Below are 16,858 nucleotides of genomic sequence, written 5' to 3' on the forward strand. Positions count from 1 at the left end.
TTACAAGTACATTATAATGGTGAAGTGCTGAGCCTAGACCCTAATATAAACATGACACAATAGAAATCTATTCTTCAAAGAAATATCTCAATATTCATGATTTTTGCTCTGGATATCTGATTTGGATGATGATAAAAATATTGACGGGCTCCATTTTCGTGGAACATCAAATATATTGCCCTTAAAATAACCATATTGCCCTCGTCTTAAAGACTCGGGCCAATATGATTCTTTTGCTGGTAATAGATTTAACGTTACCCTCAAGGCCAGTCAATATTATATAATTATACTCTAGTATCATTTAAATTCAACCAAAGTTAAGTGGCTGTTGATATTTTTTCAGCTCTTTATTTTTTGTGAAAACCTCAGTGCTTGGTGTGTAAATTATCACTTGATGGTCACAGAAACACGTCCATATTCTAGCAAACCAATGCATTGTTTCTTAAATTGCAAAGTTGTATTGAGTTTAAGTATCAGTCCCATGCAAAAGAAATCCTTCAAAATAAATGTGAGCCCTGTAATATAAAATATACAAGCAATTATGCAATTATTAAGTGTAATTGTGTAAAAACACAATCAATTGTCGCCATTTAGCACAACTTGACATTTATGGAAAACAGTATGTAAAGATTTACTGCAAAATATACAATTACTTGTAATATCAATCATATCCCTTTATAATGATATATCCTCATGATCGTTTTTCATAGTTTTTTAACTTCTGTATGGAATAAAGCCCTGTCTTTGAGCTGATATCCTGTAGCGAAGCCAGTGTTTTGAAAGGTTTTTGAGGTTGAAAGAGATATCCCCTTGGAGGATATGAATTCAAGATCCTGTGTCTGCAGGGGGCTCTTCCCCTTCCCAGCATGCCCTAGTTCAACTCTCGTTTATATTTAGGAACAATATTTCAAGATGTCATATTGTAATATTTCATTGATTGACAGGGATATGTGGAGAGGATGTGAAATTAGAAAACATTTATCTGTAGGGGGTTAGTACCCCCCTTTTTTCCAGGAGATTTAATATGTATGTCCCCCCAAAAAGTCCATTCATGTCAATAGAATTGCTGAAATTTCTCAAATTGTGCTGCACTCGACCCAGGTGAAGTGAATGGGTGCCCTTTAGGATTGATTCGTTAAAAACTTTGGTGCCTATGCTGCTCATCTACAGTGATTTACAGTGGTTTGAATGATTCCAGTGAAAAATAAGGCTAATGACGAAGATTTAGCATGTGTGAAACCAAACTAGAACATGATTAGAATCACAAACGTTAATTACAGTCACGATTACAATAGCAATCATTATGACAATGATGATTCAAGATTCACATGTGTAAAGGCCCAAAGTCATTTTATCGATTGATATTAGGGATAGACCCTCTCTCATTTCAGTGTAAGTTCACTATTCAGACCAGAATTTTGCTTGAATAGAAATCGGCTACGCAACATTGTAGAGCCTTGTTTCTGATGTCACTCTTACAATGCTTTAGAATTTCATACCAAGGGCTCGTTTCATACAAGGACTGACTACTATGGAAACTGTAACTTCCCCTACAGATATTTGAAGCATGCCACTTGCTAGTAACTAGCATGCGACTAGCAGGGCGCTCGCTTAATAAGCGAGTGCATGCTAGCGAACAGTCCCTGCTCGCTAAAAGATCGCTTAACTATTACTCTGCACGCATATTACACGCTTATTAAGCTAGCCGCATGCTAGTCACCAGCATGCTGCAAGCTTGCGCAAGCTAGTCGCACACTTGCCGCAAGCTTGAAAATTTCTGTAGGGGTTTTCTGTTAATAATAACTGCCAGAGTAATAGGGCTTTACAGCTTCCCACAAAATCAAGGGTTTTCTTGCATTCCCAGTTGTGCAGTTTGGATTGAGCGCAATCATGATAAGTGACAATTCAATTTATTGTCACTTTACCACTGGTCTCTCCAAAGCTCTCTAAAATAATGCCATATAATGACCATGGCTTTAGGAGAGCAGCTGCTGTGTGTTCCTGTAAAATGACATTGACATTGCCCAGTAGTTTGCTGCTGAATCAACAATAATGAAATTTTCAAAAATTTTCTGAAAATGTTATTCTGTCTTTGCAATCATGTAGTGTTTTCTAAAAGAATAGTTTTTTATTTTTAAGGAGATATACGTAAAGGATATGAGTTATGTATCCTGTGCATGCAGGGGGCTATTCCCCATACTGCCACGATGCAGTGGACTCCGGCACAATGACACAACCGCATCAACTCATTGACTCAAATCAATGAAGCAGACTGATGTTTCATTTCTGCACAGCTTTGCTTTAGTTCGATGAGATACATGTACGTAAAGGATATGATTTAGATGTCCTGTAGATGTAGGGGGCTTTCCTTTCTTTTCCAATTTAAGCTTATATTCAGTGCACAAACTTGGTCTGTTATAGTCCATAGTGTATATACTGCCAAACTTTTTGAGAAGAGGATCATATTACGAGTCATTTCTGATGATGACCTTACAAATATTGATGATATTGGCCAAGGTTGAGTGTACTCTTGTATATCATCTCTTATCAGAGGAAAAGAACAAAATGTAATATGCTCTTGATGACTCCAAACTAAACCATTTATATCTCACATGAGACATTGTCAATTAAGAGATCTTCTAAGGAATTTCTGTGTAAGTTGTTATCTTGAACATCTATATAGATTTATATATATGTGCCAATTAGTTTGCTTATCTTGTGATCTCCCATCAAGCAAATGTCCTGCACTGATAATGAGCTCGATGAGATCGAGAAAAGAAGGAGGACCTGGGAGGCCCTTCACACAACGTGAGATGCTAGTCCATGTCCGTCAGTGGCACGTGCAGAGCGTAGTCCCACGTGAAGGCTTTGGCGTCTTCCTATGGAAGGCTGATTCAAAGCCCTTGGCTCACCTGTGGGAGTAGTGTGCGAGGGTTGCGGGGACTTGGCTCGGATTTCCCAGGGAGCAACAGGAATTAGGATAATCGATGCAGCCTCTTGAAAGCTGCACTCGATCTTGTTGAAGTATTGGATCATTCAAGGAAAAGCGCACTTTCCTCCTAAGACAATGCCTAGGTTCTCCCTCTTGTTTAAAACTTTTCCTTTAATGTTGATGTAGCTCTTAAAAGTGTAAAACATTCTTATTACTTGTCAGTGTGGAATCAGATTGATGCCCCATGTGTATTGATTAATTGGGCAGTGTTTGACTCATTTGAATGACACCTGCTACAATAAAACAACACACTGTTGAGTGCAGTTCTATGAAACATGGCAATCACCACTAACTCACAGATTTTAGGAAATTTTGAATGTTGAAAATAGGTGAATCATTGTCAGTAATTCATGCTGATATTTTATTCTTATTTTTCCTCACAATACAAAATCATAAAACAATAAATATAACAGCACATATAAGGTCATTAATCAGTGCATAAATATGTAGCGGTTCTGACTCTCGCCTTGCAATTAGAGGGTCGTGTGTTCGAATCCCACTACGGCCTAACGTCCTTTAGCAAGGCGTTAATCCATACTTTGCCACTCTCCACCCAGGAGTTAAATGGGTACCCGGTAAGATGTAAAAGCCTAGTATGCCTAGCGATTGAGTCTTGGAACTCATTTTGGAATGCTCCCCAGGGAGTGGAGAAAGTGCATACATGTACATTGTGTTAGGGCATATCAGGATGCGATGACCGGGGGGATAATAATTGCGATGTCAAGTGCTTAAAAACAAAGTGTAATAAGTGCTATACTGTATAGATATGAATGTAACTATTATTATTTTTTATTATAAAACAATGTATTTTTCCATTTTAAAGAAAACTTTGCCTGCCAATTATTTGTCAAACCATTGTTCTTGAAATGGTGATTTTTTTTTTTTGGGGGGGGTTCTAATTTTTGATAGGTAATCTCAGCAGTGAATTCCTCTGTGAACATTCATGTCCAATTCAATTAGTGCATACCCTTTGCTGCTCCTCTAAACCTGTTGCAAGATCCCCATAGTTCTTGCCCTAATTTCCCCTCTGTCTTTTACCCCAGATATTAATCGATCTCCCCTCTCACACCATAGCGTGCGAGATTCAATGCAAGCTCTGGAGGTGAGTTTGTCAGCAGCCAGCTGGCATACTGCTTCACTCATTTCCTATATTAGTCATTGCTTGTATTCGCAGAACTCCAAAGTTTATCATTATTTTCTGTCTTATATATCTTATTTTCTTTTATATGTCTCATTTTCTTTTATACATTTCTCATTTTCTTATATTTATCATTATCTTTCGTAAATTTGTATATAAAAAGTATTCCTGCATAATTTATGTATGTTAAGTAATTGAAAATTATTACACAGATTTGGCGTTCAAAAGGTTGTAATTTCCTTTCATAGGAAAATGTAGAGAAAAGGTGTATATTGCTACATACATGTAGGAACCAGTTAATGTAATTCAACATATAAAAAAATGTTTGGTAATAGTGTCAAAAAAGTTATAATTATTTCTTTATATTATTTCTAAGGAGAAACTTAATAGAGAAGAGGGCATAAATTGGTGTATCCCTGCTCCATTAGTACCAGTTTAAGTAATTTAAGATTATCATCAAGCATATCTAGGATACTTTCGTGAAATGAGTTTAAGAAAATTGGGGACATCTCTGTAGTTGGCAGATAGGTTATGACTGCCCTGTCATTAATTTACAGTGATACATGTAGGCCCTTTGTCTTTAAGATTTTTTTCCCCTTCCTTTGTTTCAAACTTTTATTTTCATTTTTATTTCAACTTAAATTGAAATTTTTTAAATTATATATATTGATGGAATTTGGAGTACAGTATATTATACTTTTTGATCAACATTTAAGTGTAGTTTATTGGATAGATCGGGTTAGATAGCATGAATGCAATAATATGAATTTAACTGACTGATATAGAGCTTACCTGTATTAAGAAACTATTTTATTTTTTCAGATAATCATTTTATGTTAAAAGTATAAGAAATGTTCTTACATATGCATTCAGTTAGTTTGTTGTTTTGTTTAAATATTCAAAGAATTAACATTCTTCAAAAACTAACATTGTAGGAATTAGGAGGAAGGGGAAATGATGTTACCACTTATTAAAAAAAGTGAAGGCTGAGTTGAAGTAATCTAGATTAAAGGAATAACGCTGTGCAAATCTTACCAAGGATTACTCTCATCTCAATAGATGATATGTGAGATAACTTGTCTAATTCTGGTTGATATCCTAGCTGTTAAAGGCATCCAAATGATAACTCACTAAACAGCCCTGTCTTGAAATCCTGATGACTATAGTTTCTTTATAGCAAGTGGAATACTTACAGACTGAGTAATGTCACACTTACTTGCCAAGATATAAATATGACCCATTCATGTTACCAGAAGCTTCCAGTTTAGCTTCTTACATTGTGCATCGATCCCTGAAGAATCAGCTGACATTTGGACAATAAAACCTGACATTTCTAATGACTCATAATTGCTGAAGATCATGTATAACTCCTAAGAATAGGATACCAAATTGAGTAGCCATGTTCCTTAATCCCTGAACAACCCCCCTCTCCTAGACTCACTGAAGAAGGGCTATGAACCTGTGATTTCCAACTAGTGGCCTTTAAGGTTCATGAATACATACCAGGGGGTTAGTGTTAAAGAGAGCATAAGCGAATTGTGGGAGGGTCGTTGATTGATAGACGAGATATGAGAAGCGACGAAATCTGGGATTAGTTTTGTCGTAATGTCCCTTGATGAAACTCTGCACCATGAACTCTTTAATGCCTAAACACATCGGTGTCTCAAATTCAATCATATGCATGCTCATGATCATGTTTCTGACTAGCGTTTCATGGTTTCCCAATGACATACTGACATGTCATTGTATTATCTTTCAGTTAAACAAACGACTGATGTATTTAGGAGAACTCTCTTGCTGATATTCATGCGTTTCAGTCAGGAAGAGTGTAATTTTGGGTGAATCCTTTTTGGTGGAACATTTGAGTGACAAGTTTGTCCTGGACTGGGTCGTCTGTCACCGTCGTCGCTTCCAAGGAGAAGTGGAAGTACCCTAGGATTCTCTGTCACCTTAGGATGTATCTCACACTGGGTTGGCCACTTATCGCCACATCACCATGGATCATATCATAGAACCACCCTTGAGAATATTACTTTACGCTTTGTAATGAACCATTTTCATCTTTGGATGGTGCCTCAGACACTAGCTTGTTGAGGAAGAAACTAGCTTCCAATATCTCATGTTTCAGTCTTCTCTCAGTTTTCTTTCAATTCTTGGATGTAAATGGTTTCTCTGCTTGCATGGGCAATGGGGAATCTGAACCTTCGGAAGAAAACTGTTCCCCTGGAACGCTTCTCGACGTCCTCATTCTATTGTGAATTCCCTTACCGTTATCGTAAGAATCTACTCAGGTCTTTACTCTTTCCTCCGTCTCTTTCTCTGTCTCTCTATCATTTGAATCATAATAATTTCTTGGACCTTCTTGAGCAGGATGTTTTACTTTCTACTGAAGACGTGGAAGTCTTTTTTTTCTTCCTTATTCATATCTCATAAACATTGTTCTATATCATGAAGTGTAATTATTAAAAATAATTCTTTGGTGATTTTCTTTCAACTCTGAACTTTAATTTAATTTTTTTTAATGGTGTCTAAGACTTACATGTCATATGAAAATTATAGTTATCAACCCCTTGGCTCTGTAAAACAGTTAATAGAATATTGCACCAAAGAGTCTGTAAAACATGGCATAAATCTAGGTTGTTCCAGTTATTTTTTGTGGCAGCAACTGCAGAACTTGCAGTTTACATGAATTGAATTCTCTTTGGTCCATCGGTGCCATCGGAGCATCATGCAACTATAATTCTGGATTTGAAAGTAACTTTGAGATGCTCTGTAGGTGATTAGTTTTATATTCTAGGATTGTAGACATAATTCATGTAAGCTACGGAATTGCCAGTTTAAAACTTGGAGGATGGTTGATCTAGTTAATCTTCATTAGTATTAAGGTAAAGGACTTGTATGGTACACTACAAAATTCCTAGGACTTGGAAATTGAGTGGTGTAGGTCAGTTTATTTTCATTTGGTCTAATGCCATTTCGTCCAATTGCCAACTCGTCCACTATCATTTGGTCTACCATCAGTTCGTCCAATATCCACATGGTCAAATTGCCATTCACTTTTTTGTCCATTCACCATTTCGTCTAATTACCAGTTGGTCCAATAGCCATTTCGTCCATACCATTTGGTCTAATTGGACTAAGTGTTAATTGGGCAAAATGAATGAAAATATATCGGATATTAGACCAACTGGTTATGAGACGAAATGGTCATAAACGAACTGGTGATTAGATGAAGTGATGATTGGACCAAATGGTTGTAAGACGAAATGTTGCTGGACCAAATGGCATTAGACTGAAGGTAGACCATGTGGTGAGTGGACGAGTTGGCAGTAGACAAATTGGCAATTTACTATGTAGGTCTGCTCCATCTCAACTCTTGGTAACATGTTTTCACCATCCACTATCCTCTTGAAGATCAAAGTCTACATACTACAATCCTCTTTAAAGGACCACTTATTTTCCCAGTTCAAATATTAAATTTTGTACTTAAAACATTACCATATTTTTTCCGCCGTGGAAACTTTTGAGAAAGACCAGCCCTATATTTTCTTACCCTTTGTTCCTCCTTTTTTCTTTCATTTTCTACAGCCAACCCTGAAGAAGTCAAGCCTAGCAGAAAAGCACCTCCAGGAGGCGTGCCTCTCTTCGGTGCTGGTGTTGCCAACGAGGACGAGCTCTTTGGAAGCTCTTCTAAATCGAGTCAAGACGCGGTAAGTTGAACATTGATCAGAAAAAATGCAAGGTTCTCTCCTCCTTGTCCTTATGGAAATCTGGTGCTTTCATTTTTCCTCAGAAATATTGTAATTTCTCAATGCTGTGCTTAAGGCCAGAAAGCCAATGTTAAGGTTGTAGGTCAGACTACTGATCCAAGGCCAAGGTCAAGGACTTCAAACCTCCAAAGCTCCGGCTGCAGAGTATCCCATTGCATAAAAGTTACCATTGTAGTAACCTTGCCATCTAATGGTAACTTGCATGGAATCCTTGATTTTGATTGGCTATTGATCAGCGTTACCATGGTAGTAGTGCCGCTACTCACCCTACCATTGGATGTTGAAGTTACCACAACAGTTACTTTTGTGCAATGGGGCCCAGAGTGCTGAACTGTCTCCAAGGCTGGCCTTGAGGAGTACAACACTGTCATTTGTACATCTACATCTACAGACACCCCATACATGTATCATTCTAAACTGTCATGAAGCTATTATACTTTGCAGTGCAAGTCCATCTCTTGTTTAAGATCCATTTACAGAACACTCAGGAAAGGTCCTTGTAATATGTAAGGTGCTTGACATGGGGCCCGTTGCAAAAAAGAGTTGCTATCAAACGCAACTCAAAAAATCTTGCGCAACTTGATTTTCAGCGAACGAAGCACCCGTATTCAGGACTTGCACTTGATATTTTCACTTGCGTGTGAATGCAACTCTTTCTGCAACAGGCCCATGGTTGTCGATGAGATGTTTCATTGGAATTTTAGAAAATATATAATTTGATCTGAAACCTTTCTCAAGCACATCATCAGATGTACATTACGTCTTGCATAACTTAGGAACAGCATTGGTCCGACATCAATCACGCCAACATCATGCGAGCAATCTGTAACTGCTTTATATGTAGCTCTTCATTGTGGTTACAAAGTGATTCACAAATTGCTCCTCAGATAAACACATCATATGCTATTAATTGCTACCATCTTTCTATGAGATACATTGGTAATAGTCTAATAAGGCTTTACAAGGAACCAGTTACTTTATTTCTGTATAGGAGAAACAAATTGGTGCAATCGAGTCATGTAGCCAGTGCGAACTCCAGGAAGCTGCAATTAAAATTTTGTGAAGGGGCCTCTTTACCTTTCTTGGTAGAAGTAGAAGACAGTTTCTTGCGTCTTGCCTAGTATACAATTTCTCGTGTTGAACTGCTATGTGCGAACATGCACCAATATTCGATGTTAAATTTAGTCAACTGCTTTGTTTAGCAATGAGCAACAAATGCAACTATGATCATTATCAGGAGTGTTTCTTGATACATTTGTCATTGAATATCACTTATCTTTTTGATCTGAGCCAATCAGATGCAAGGAATTCAGTAGCTTGTAACATTTGTTAATTGAAAATCACTGACTACATTACTTGTTTTATGAAATGCTACCCAGAGAACGCTAATATTCTAATCTCTTAAAGACACTCCGACGAATTGTGGTCACATCCAGGCACCTCCTTAACACAACTGCCTATTAAGATTTATATCAGATGCATGTACTTATCAAGCAACGGGCAAATCACATGTATGAGCATGTTAGAGAAGGCAGCACGTGACCGTTTATCATACATGTATGACAAGTAAAAAATTCCATTAACTTCTGGGTTTAAAGGTCCCTTGTATTTGTTCATCTGAAATCATAGCCATAGGATTGGTCAGGGCCCTGTAACACAAAACTTAACAATCGATCATAGGACCAATTTCTATGATTGATTACAGTGGTTATGTATAATCAATTGTAAAAAAATCAGCATTACGATCAATTGCTAAGCTTCATGTGACAGGGCCCTGGTATTGATGAGACATGGCTTACGATTCAGGCTTGTCTTTCACATGGAGGCTTGAGATTCGCATCAGGCAGAGGCTTACAAACCAATTACCCAGGGAAACATGCTCAAAGGCATCATTAGGCCTTTCTAGAAAGATAGATGAAGGCTGCTCTTGTAAGCTCTGATTCGGTATCTGTTGGGAAGGTTTGTCTGTCGAGCTTATAGCTGGACAATGGACACCTGGGAAGCATTTCATGAAAATGTTTAGTCAGTGATTTTCACTTTCTGACTTGTTCTGGGCCAATGGGATGCAAGGATTTCAGTAGCTTATAACAGTTGTCAGATTCATGAAACGTTCGCCTGGATCATCTGTATGATGCCCTTGTGACTCCAGTAGATGGTCCAGGTGTAGGCTAGGTGGAACCCATTGTTGTATGGCCAGGGTAATGCAGTCACCTAGAGCATATGCTTTGACACATTTCTTGCTGAACCCATAGGCCCGAAAATTCACGAAGGTGGTTTTGAAAACCGTCAATTGAATCCATGGTTTGTGCAGATTTCTTGTATAAATTACGCCTAATTTACCGCGTATACTGATAAGTGTCTTATATACTGATGTGCTCCTCTGTCACAGTGAACCATATGAACCCGGTTAAGTACGCTATTTTATTCATGAGTCCACTGCTTTGAATTAATGAGTCCACTCTTTAAAAACAGTGAACAGTGAATAAAATAGCATACTTAACCATGGCAACAGGCGTCAATATGGTACACTGACAAAGGCGCGCATCATTATTGGAAACTTTTCAGTTTATGCAGTATATTTTTTAAGTGTGATTTATACAAGAAATCTACATAAACCATGGGTTCAACCGATGGCTTTCAAGACCACCTCTGTGCATTTGGACTGAAGAGTTTAAAACGCTTAAAATTGCAAGGGTACTGTCAAAGCTATTGAATGCATATACATGTACATCTGCGTTATTTAAATATACAGTTCACCAGTATTGCCTCATTTTCTTTAAAATATGAAGAAAATGAAACACCCTCTTCCACTGTTTAATTTTTTTTTGGGGGGAGGGGTGGGGTGGTAGATCTAGCAAAAAAAATGTTTATATATATTTTGGGGATGGGGATCAGTTGAGAAACACAATATTGATAGAATAATGCTTATTCGAGAGATACAGAATACTGATCATGAGAATAGCAGCCCTGGGGCCATTTCATAAAGGAGTTAGAACTGTTGTAACTTTGCCATTGTGGCAACTATCATGGAAACATGACTCAGCAGCCAATCACAATCAAGGATTCTATGACAATTACCTTAAGGGCAAGTTACAATAGTTGTATTATGAAACGGGTCCCTTGTTGCATGATTCTTTGTCTATGGTCCCATGTGAAGATAGGAATTTTATTAGGAAATCCTGGGGGCCATTTCACACAGCTGTTCATACATGTACATGTAAGTTAAGAGCGACTTTAAGAAGGACTGGTGACCCTTTCTTACGTGCTAAACCAATGAACATTTTGGTGTATACCATTTAACACAAGAATGGATCTCCAATCGTCCTTAAAGTCGCTCTTAACTTACAAACAGATTTATGAAATCCCCCCCCCCCCGGCTGAAGTTTTCTTGTCAATGTGTATTTAAAGTGTAAGACTTGTATTCCAATTTTACAGTCATATTGATAAAAAAAGAATGCTAGGAATACATTGTACATATGTAAATGATTTTGGTAATTGCCCAAGAGAACTTCTCATGTAGTGTTTTCTCGCTATTCCTTTTTTCTTCATGTTCTCTTTCCTGATCTATTTACCAAGAACTTTAACTTTATTTGGCATCAAAATCATGGAATATATGCCCACCTCCTCATTTGTAGTCCTGTATTTAGATCTTTCTCTTGTTATCTTTGCTTTAAACTCCTATACTAATCAAAATTACTCTTGCATTGCATAATATATCTGTCACCCACTCCTATTCCACTCATTCACATTTCACTTGCTCCCCCACCTCTCCTCCTTTATCCCCTTCTCAACCAATAGCAAAGAAGTCTAGTGCGTAACCGTGGCAACTGTAAACGAGATACCCAGGTATGGATTCTAGAGATGACAAGATGTAACCCTGTGGGACACCAGAGTGGCAGAGAATGAGAATATCTGATCTATCATTGATTAGCTAGGGATATTCAGTTTAGTTTATCCAGAAAACCATTTTTAAAACAAGTGTTGATTTTTGCCAGAAGTTTGTGGTCATTAAAAAAAAATATTTCATACAGTTTACTCTGCCTAAGTCGACCTTCCATAAGTCGAAGCATTTTTTGAGACCAGATTATTCAAAACGTGTGTTATAGTCCTCTTTTAATTCAAATTTTCCCTAAGTCAAACAGATTTCTCTGGTCCCAAGAAATTCAACTTTTAGAAATCCAACTGTATTAAAATAGATGTTTGGTACCACATAATCTGTAAAATAGCCTAGAAACAGACATCCAACTGTGAGAAATTATCAATGGTTTGGATATTATTGTCTGGTCCTTTCAAACGATAAAGATGAATCCCCCCCCTCCAACTTGTATCCCAAAGAGAAATGACACTAAATTTACTTATGATTGTTCACTTTCTTTTCATTTTTTGGGCCGGTGGGAGGGGGGGGGGATTGTAGACCTTTTTTTCTGAATTAATTTCAAACATGATAGTGATCAGTCCTCTCATGTCACTCCACTCCCTCGGGTATTCTAAATGTGCATGATATGTGAATCCGTAAAATTTTCTTTTATTATTCACCATTAATGATTCAAACAAAAATTTCTATTCATATTGGAATATTTTGTGATAAAATATATACTTTATAAAATAAGAGATATTAGCAGTAGAACTACTAGAAATAAGTTTAATTTTACGGAAGACTCCTACTTCATAGTCAACCCAAACTTAAGTATTAAAACCACCAAGTTGAAATGACTCTTAACTATAATTTTTTATTAGGTTTTGGATTTTATGGTGACTTTCAATATGTTTTTTTTTATTTTAAATACAATGCCTACTAGGAATTTTCTCCTGAGATTTGTGCAATCATGATGTTCTCTTGGGAAATCTTGAGTAGTCATTGTTACCAGATTTCTTGGATTTAGATATAAAGCCGAAGAATTGTTCAGATTGGCTTTCAATTGAAAAGACAAAGGAATGACAGGCTGAATAATTGATATGAAATTTCTAGGGTCTGAAGTTTTTCGTGAAAATACTGAAATCAAAGAGTTCTTGAAGAATACTAACCGATCTCATTTACAAACCACTCCCGTACTGGGCATCAGCAAACTTGTGCTTTTGTATACTTTCAATGAAAGTAATATACCCTAAGGTTGTCAAATAGAAAAGCAATTAATTTGTAGTTTCCAGCAATAGGAATAGCAGATCATGTCATTATTTTGTATACAGATGCTATTGCGAAGATACTTTATGCACAGTGCGATTGGTGATATGTATTAAAATGAGCAAAAGTTGTAAATTTCAAATGTTAATATACCGTCTATCAAAATCATACCATTTCCCCTCTTCCAGAAAACCCTTTTGCTGCGCGCTTGCTCCGCGGCTATGACCCGCAGAGGCAGTGCGGTGAGTTCACGTATCTTGGCATGTGGATGACATGAACGAAGCACGCCATCACACATGCAACCTCACGCAGTATTTTGTCGCTCCTACAAGTACTGAATTCTTTACCAATCGCCAAGGTCTGGGAAGGATCGTTTTTATGGATGCGTTTATGCGACCACAAGCCAGAATCATGATTTGAATCGTGAATCAATACACAAACATGAATCACAATACCACAGAATCAGCGTTTAGACGACCTTCATTTTAGTGCTGTTTCTCCTCGGATTCGGGCCGATCCAGCGCACGCCTTGAGCTTGGCAAGAGTCAAGCCGAAAGTAGCCCGACACAGTGACATCATAGAATCATGATTCAAATCACGATTGCGTTTATACGACCTTTTTCGTTCATGATTCTACAGAAACGTCTTTCCAAATGCCCCTTTTTCCGTGTTTCATGTTTGTGATTTGAAAGGCATTTATTTTCACTTCTGACTAAATCCAATTGTGATTCTGCAGAATCGTGATTTTAATCATGATTCGAATCATGATTGTAGGGTAAGAAAAGTGGCGCATTAACGCACCCTAAGACCTGATGCCATCTGCCTATATTGCACTTGTCACAAAAATTGACTCATTACAAATCATCCTCATTAACCGCTAAATATTCATGACATTAATATTCATGTTTATTATTATTAATCTCTTGCATGGCTGGGCAGTCATGAGCTCACCTGAATTGGCAATCTTGATTCATTAATCATAAAAATCAAATTTGCATGTTAATATCCATTTCAATTTTAATCACATATATTATCAAATTAAAATTCATAATCCCCCTATAAACAATATTTAACAGAAGTTACATTTCAATGAAAGATTTAAGTTGTGGTAAACTCAATCTTATTTATCTTAATAATTGAGATAGTTAATGACAATATCTGTTAAGGAAAGTTTAAAGTGCTTAAAAATTGACATTATTCTTTCAAAACTTCAAGATGTTTCTTAATGGTTGATCATCTTTTCACTTATGCTGTCTAGCCACCGTAACAGTTACTTTTAGTTTTAGATCTTCCCCTTTTTTATATTAAACCTCTCATACCAATCTTAACGTAATTATTTTTTTTCTTTTCTTCTTCAATCTCTTTTTTATTATTGGCATTTTCAGATGGGTTTTAACTTATATTTTCAATTTTTGCATGATTTTTAGTTTGTAGGAAAATAAACCCTCACAAAATCCAAAATGATATCTTGATAATGATGAGATGTTTTGAATAGAATGCAAAATGAAAAAGAAAGGCCTGCGATTTTGATTACTGGTTAACAGTATCAAGTTGTCAGTCGAGGGATTCTAAATCAGGGAAGGGAAATGTTCATTTAACAAATACCTAGATTTCTTTTTTTTTTAGTTCATGTACATTGTAATAGCATCTTACATGTAACTTGGTGTGTGAGTTTGCATGATGAATACTTGTAGTCATTGTTCCAATTAGACATGTGTACTTGCATGTACTATGTCTTTTATAGCCGTTTAACCATGGTTCGATGAATACCACCATTTTATTTTTATGAAAAGATATTCAGTCAAGCTGATTTGGATTTTTCCTGTAATCACAAAGGATCTTGTTGTTTGGCAATGAATTAACAGAAATTCAGTATTAAAAAAGACTTGTCCAATTTATTGTGATTTTGAAAGATTTGAGTATGCCCGCTTTTTTTTTTGAGGAAAGAAGTTGTAATATTACAACAGAAAGCTATACAATTCGATGATTTTGTTTTAGTATGCATGAGCATGATTTGTGGGCTTCCTGGAATATTAATCTATTTTTGTTTTTCTCTCCTTCCCCCTTTTCCTTTTTCTCTCTTTTTCTTTCTCATCAAATATTGCATATCATGTCATTCCTTTATGATAATAAACCTCTTTCCAACATTCATCCTCTTGATATCTTTAATCCATAATTGTTCAAATTTTCCTTCAATATCTACTTCTTGATTCTATTTATGTAACTTGTCCATGATTGGTGTATTTTCACTTCAATCATAATTCTTTGATGTTATAAACCTCTTGATCTTTTCATTCACTGTTTGTGATCGTTAATTTTTTATTTCTTTGTTTTGTTTTCTTTTATTTCTAACCTTTCTCTCCCTTTCTACCTTTCCTTCTTTTCATTTCTTATATTTCCAACTTTTTCCCTTCCTTTCTTCCTTCCCTTCTTTTCTTTTTATTCCTTTTCCCCTTCCTTTCTTCTGTTCTTTCTTTCTTCTATTTCTTTCTTTCTTTCTTTTTCTTTCTTTTCTTCTTTCTTTCCTTCTTTGCTTCCTTCTTTCATATCTCTCTGCCTCTCCCATTGTCTTTTTCTCCCCTCTTCTCTCTGTTATCTTTCCTTCTTTCCTTTCTTGTTTTCTTTACAATGTGCCCTCAATTTAACATTGCTTTCTACCATAACTCTCTCGATTGTAATCCCTTTTCTCTCTCAAGCCACACTTCCATTCATTTGTCTACTCTTCATTTTCTCTGTATACATGCACATTGGTTTTTGTTTTTTTATCAAATCAATACCCTACATGGCTTTTTCTTGCGCTATGTATACTTAAAGGAGAAATATATTGATTATGAATGTGGTCTTATTATATATCAATGGAAAGGTAATGATGTGGGGATCATCAGTGGGTCATTCAAAAATACCGAAAATAATACAAAAAGGTGAAAATCGCCGATTAAAAAACGCTAAAATGCCCCTCCGAAATATGCCTCGCATCGGTCTCTGAATTGACTGGAATTTGATGACGTCACTGTCTGTACGAGAGGCGTGATTGGCTCTCCCACGTGAAGCTCCACTTGCATGCAAAACCTGTTGCGTGGGTACGTTTTCTCCACACTGTCACTGAATACTTCTATCACGAAATGAAAGAAAACCCAGAATTTTATCTAGATTTGGATTTTCAAATTGATGATTTTAAAGATGAAGAGATCAGTGAACAACACAGTGAGGTAGTTGGAGGTAAATAATGGGGGAACAATTCCGATGATTATGATGAAAATTCAACTTGCCTGACGATCACAAGTAAAGTCATGTACATGCCGATTCGCTACCAACTCATGCAGCTGCTGCTACAAGTGGTAGCTATACGTACACCGCGCGGGCCAAATTAAATCCATGAAAATGAATAACCACATCAGAGAGAGTCTATCATAAGAAGGAAAATAATGATATAACTGTACTTACAAACAAGTGAATAATCCGAATTAACCTGAAAGCAAATCAACTCAACGAATAGCAGCAGACGATATGCACCGACCATAAACTTCATGTGGCTGGGATAGATTGTCACTCGTTCTGTTAGATGTAATTTGTAACTCATTAATTTGACAAAATTACGAAACTCGGGGAATCATTTATATATATAAAAATATAGTAACATCTCTTATTATTTTTTGTATTACGATAAAACCTCTTTTGAAGGAAAACGTTGAGATAAACTAAAATTACTTTTAAATCCCCCCCCCCAACATGCGTAGCTTGTATGTCATTGCAAACAAACCATCGCAAACATGCACGTATTCCTTCCTTGCTGATTGAGAGCTGTGCAACACGTGCATAGATCTATTCTCTCAGTC

At 36.6% G+C, this 16,858-nt stretch overlaps 1 protein-coding gene across 11 annotated transcripts in view; it reads left to right on the top strand.

Moving 5' to 3' along the window:
* Positions 1–16,858, top strand: part of LOC121422412 (WASH complex subunit 2-like) — a 151,627-nt gene that overhangs the window by 77,700 nt on the left and 57,069 nt on the right. For 7 of the 11 annotated variants that reach the window (XM_041617426.1, XM_041617428.1, XM_041617429.1 and 4 more), the window contains exons 14-16: positions 7,719–7,840; positions 11,699–11,746; positions 13,211–13,264. In XM_041617426.1, the coding sequence (XP_041473360.1) occupies positions 7,719–7,840; positions 11,699–11,746; positions 13,211–13,264 (224 nt within the window). The remainder of the gene's footprint in view (positions 1–7,718; positions 7,841–11,698; positions 11,747–13,210; positions 13,265–16,858) is intronic. The other 4 variants (XM_041617430.1, XM_041617431.1, XM_041617433.1 and 1 more) reach the window with 2 other exon arrangements.

Source organism: Lytechinus variegatus, chromosome 10 (assembly GCF_018143015.1).
Source record: "Lytechinus variegatus isolate NC3 chromosome 10, Lvar_3.0, whole genome shotgun sequence".
In the NCBI taxonomy this organism is placed as follows: domain Eukaryota; kingdom Metazoa; phylum Echinodermata; class Echinoidea; order Temnopleuroida; family Toxopneustidae; genus Lytechinus; species Lytechinus variegatus.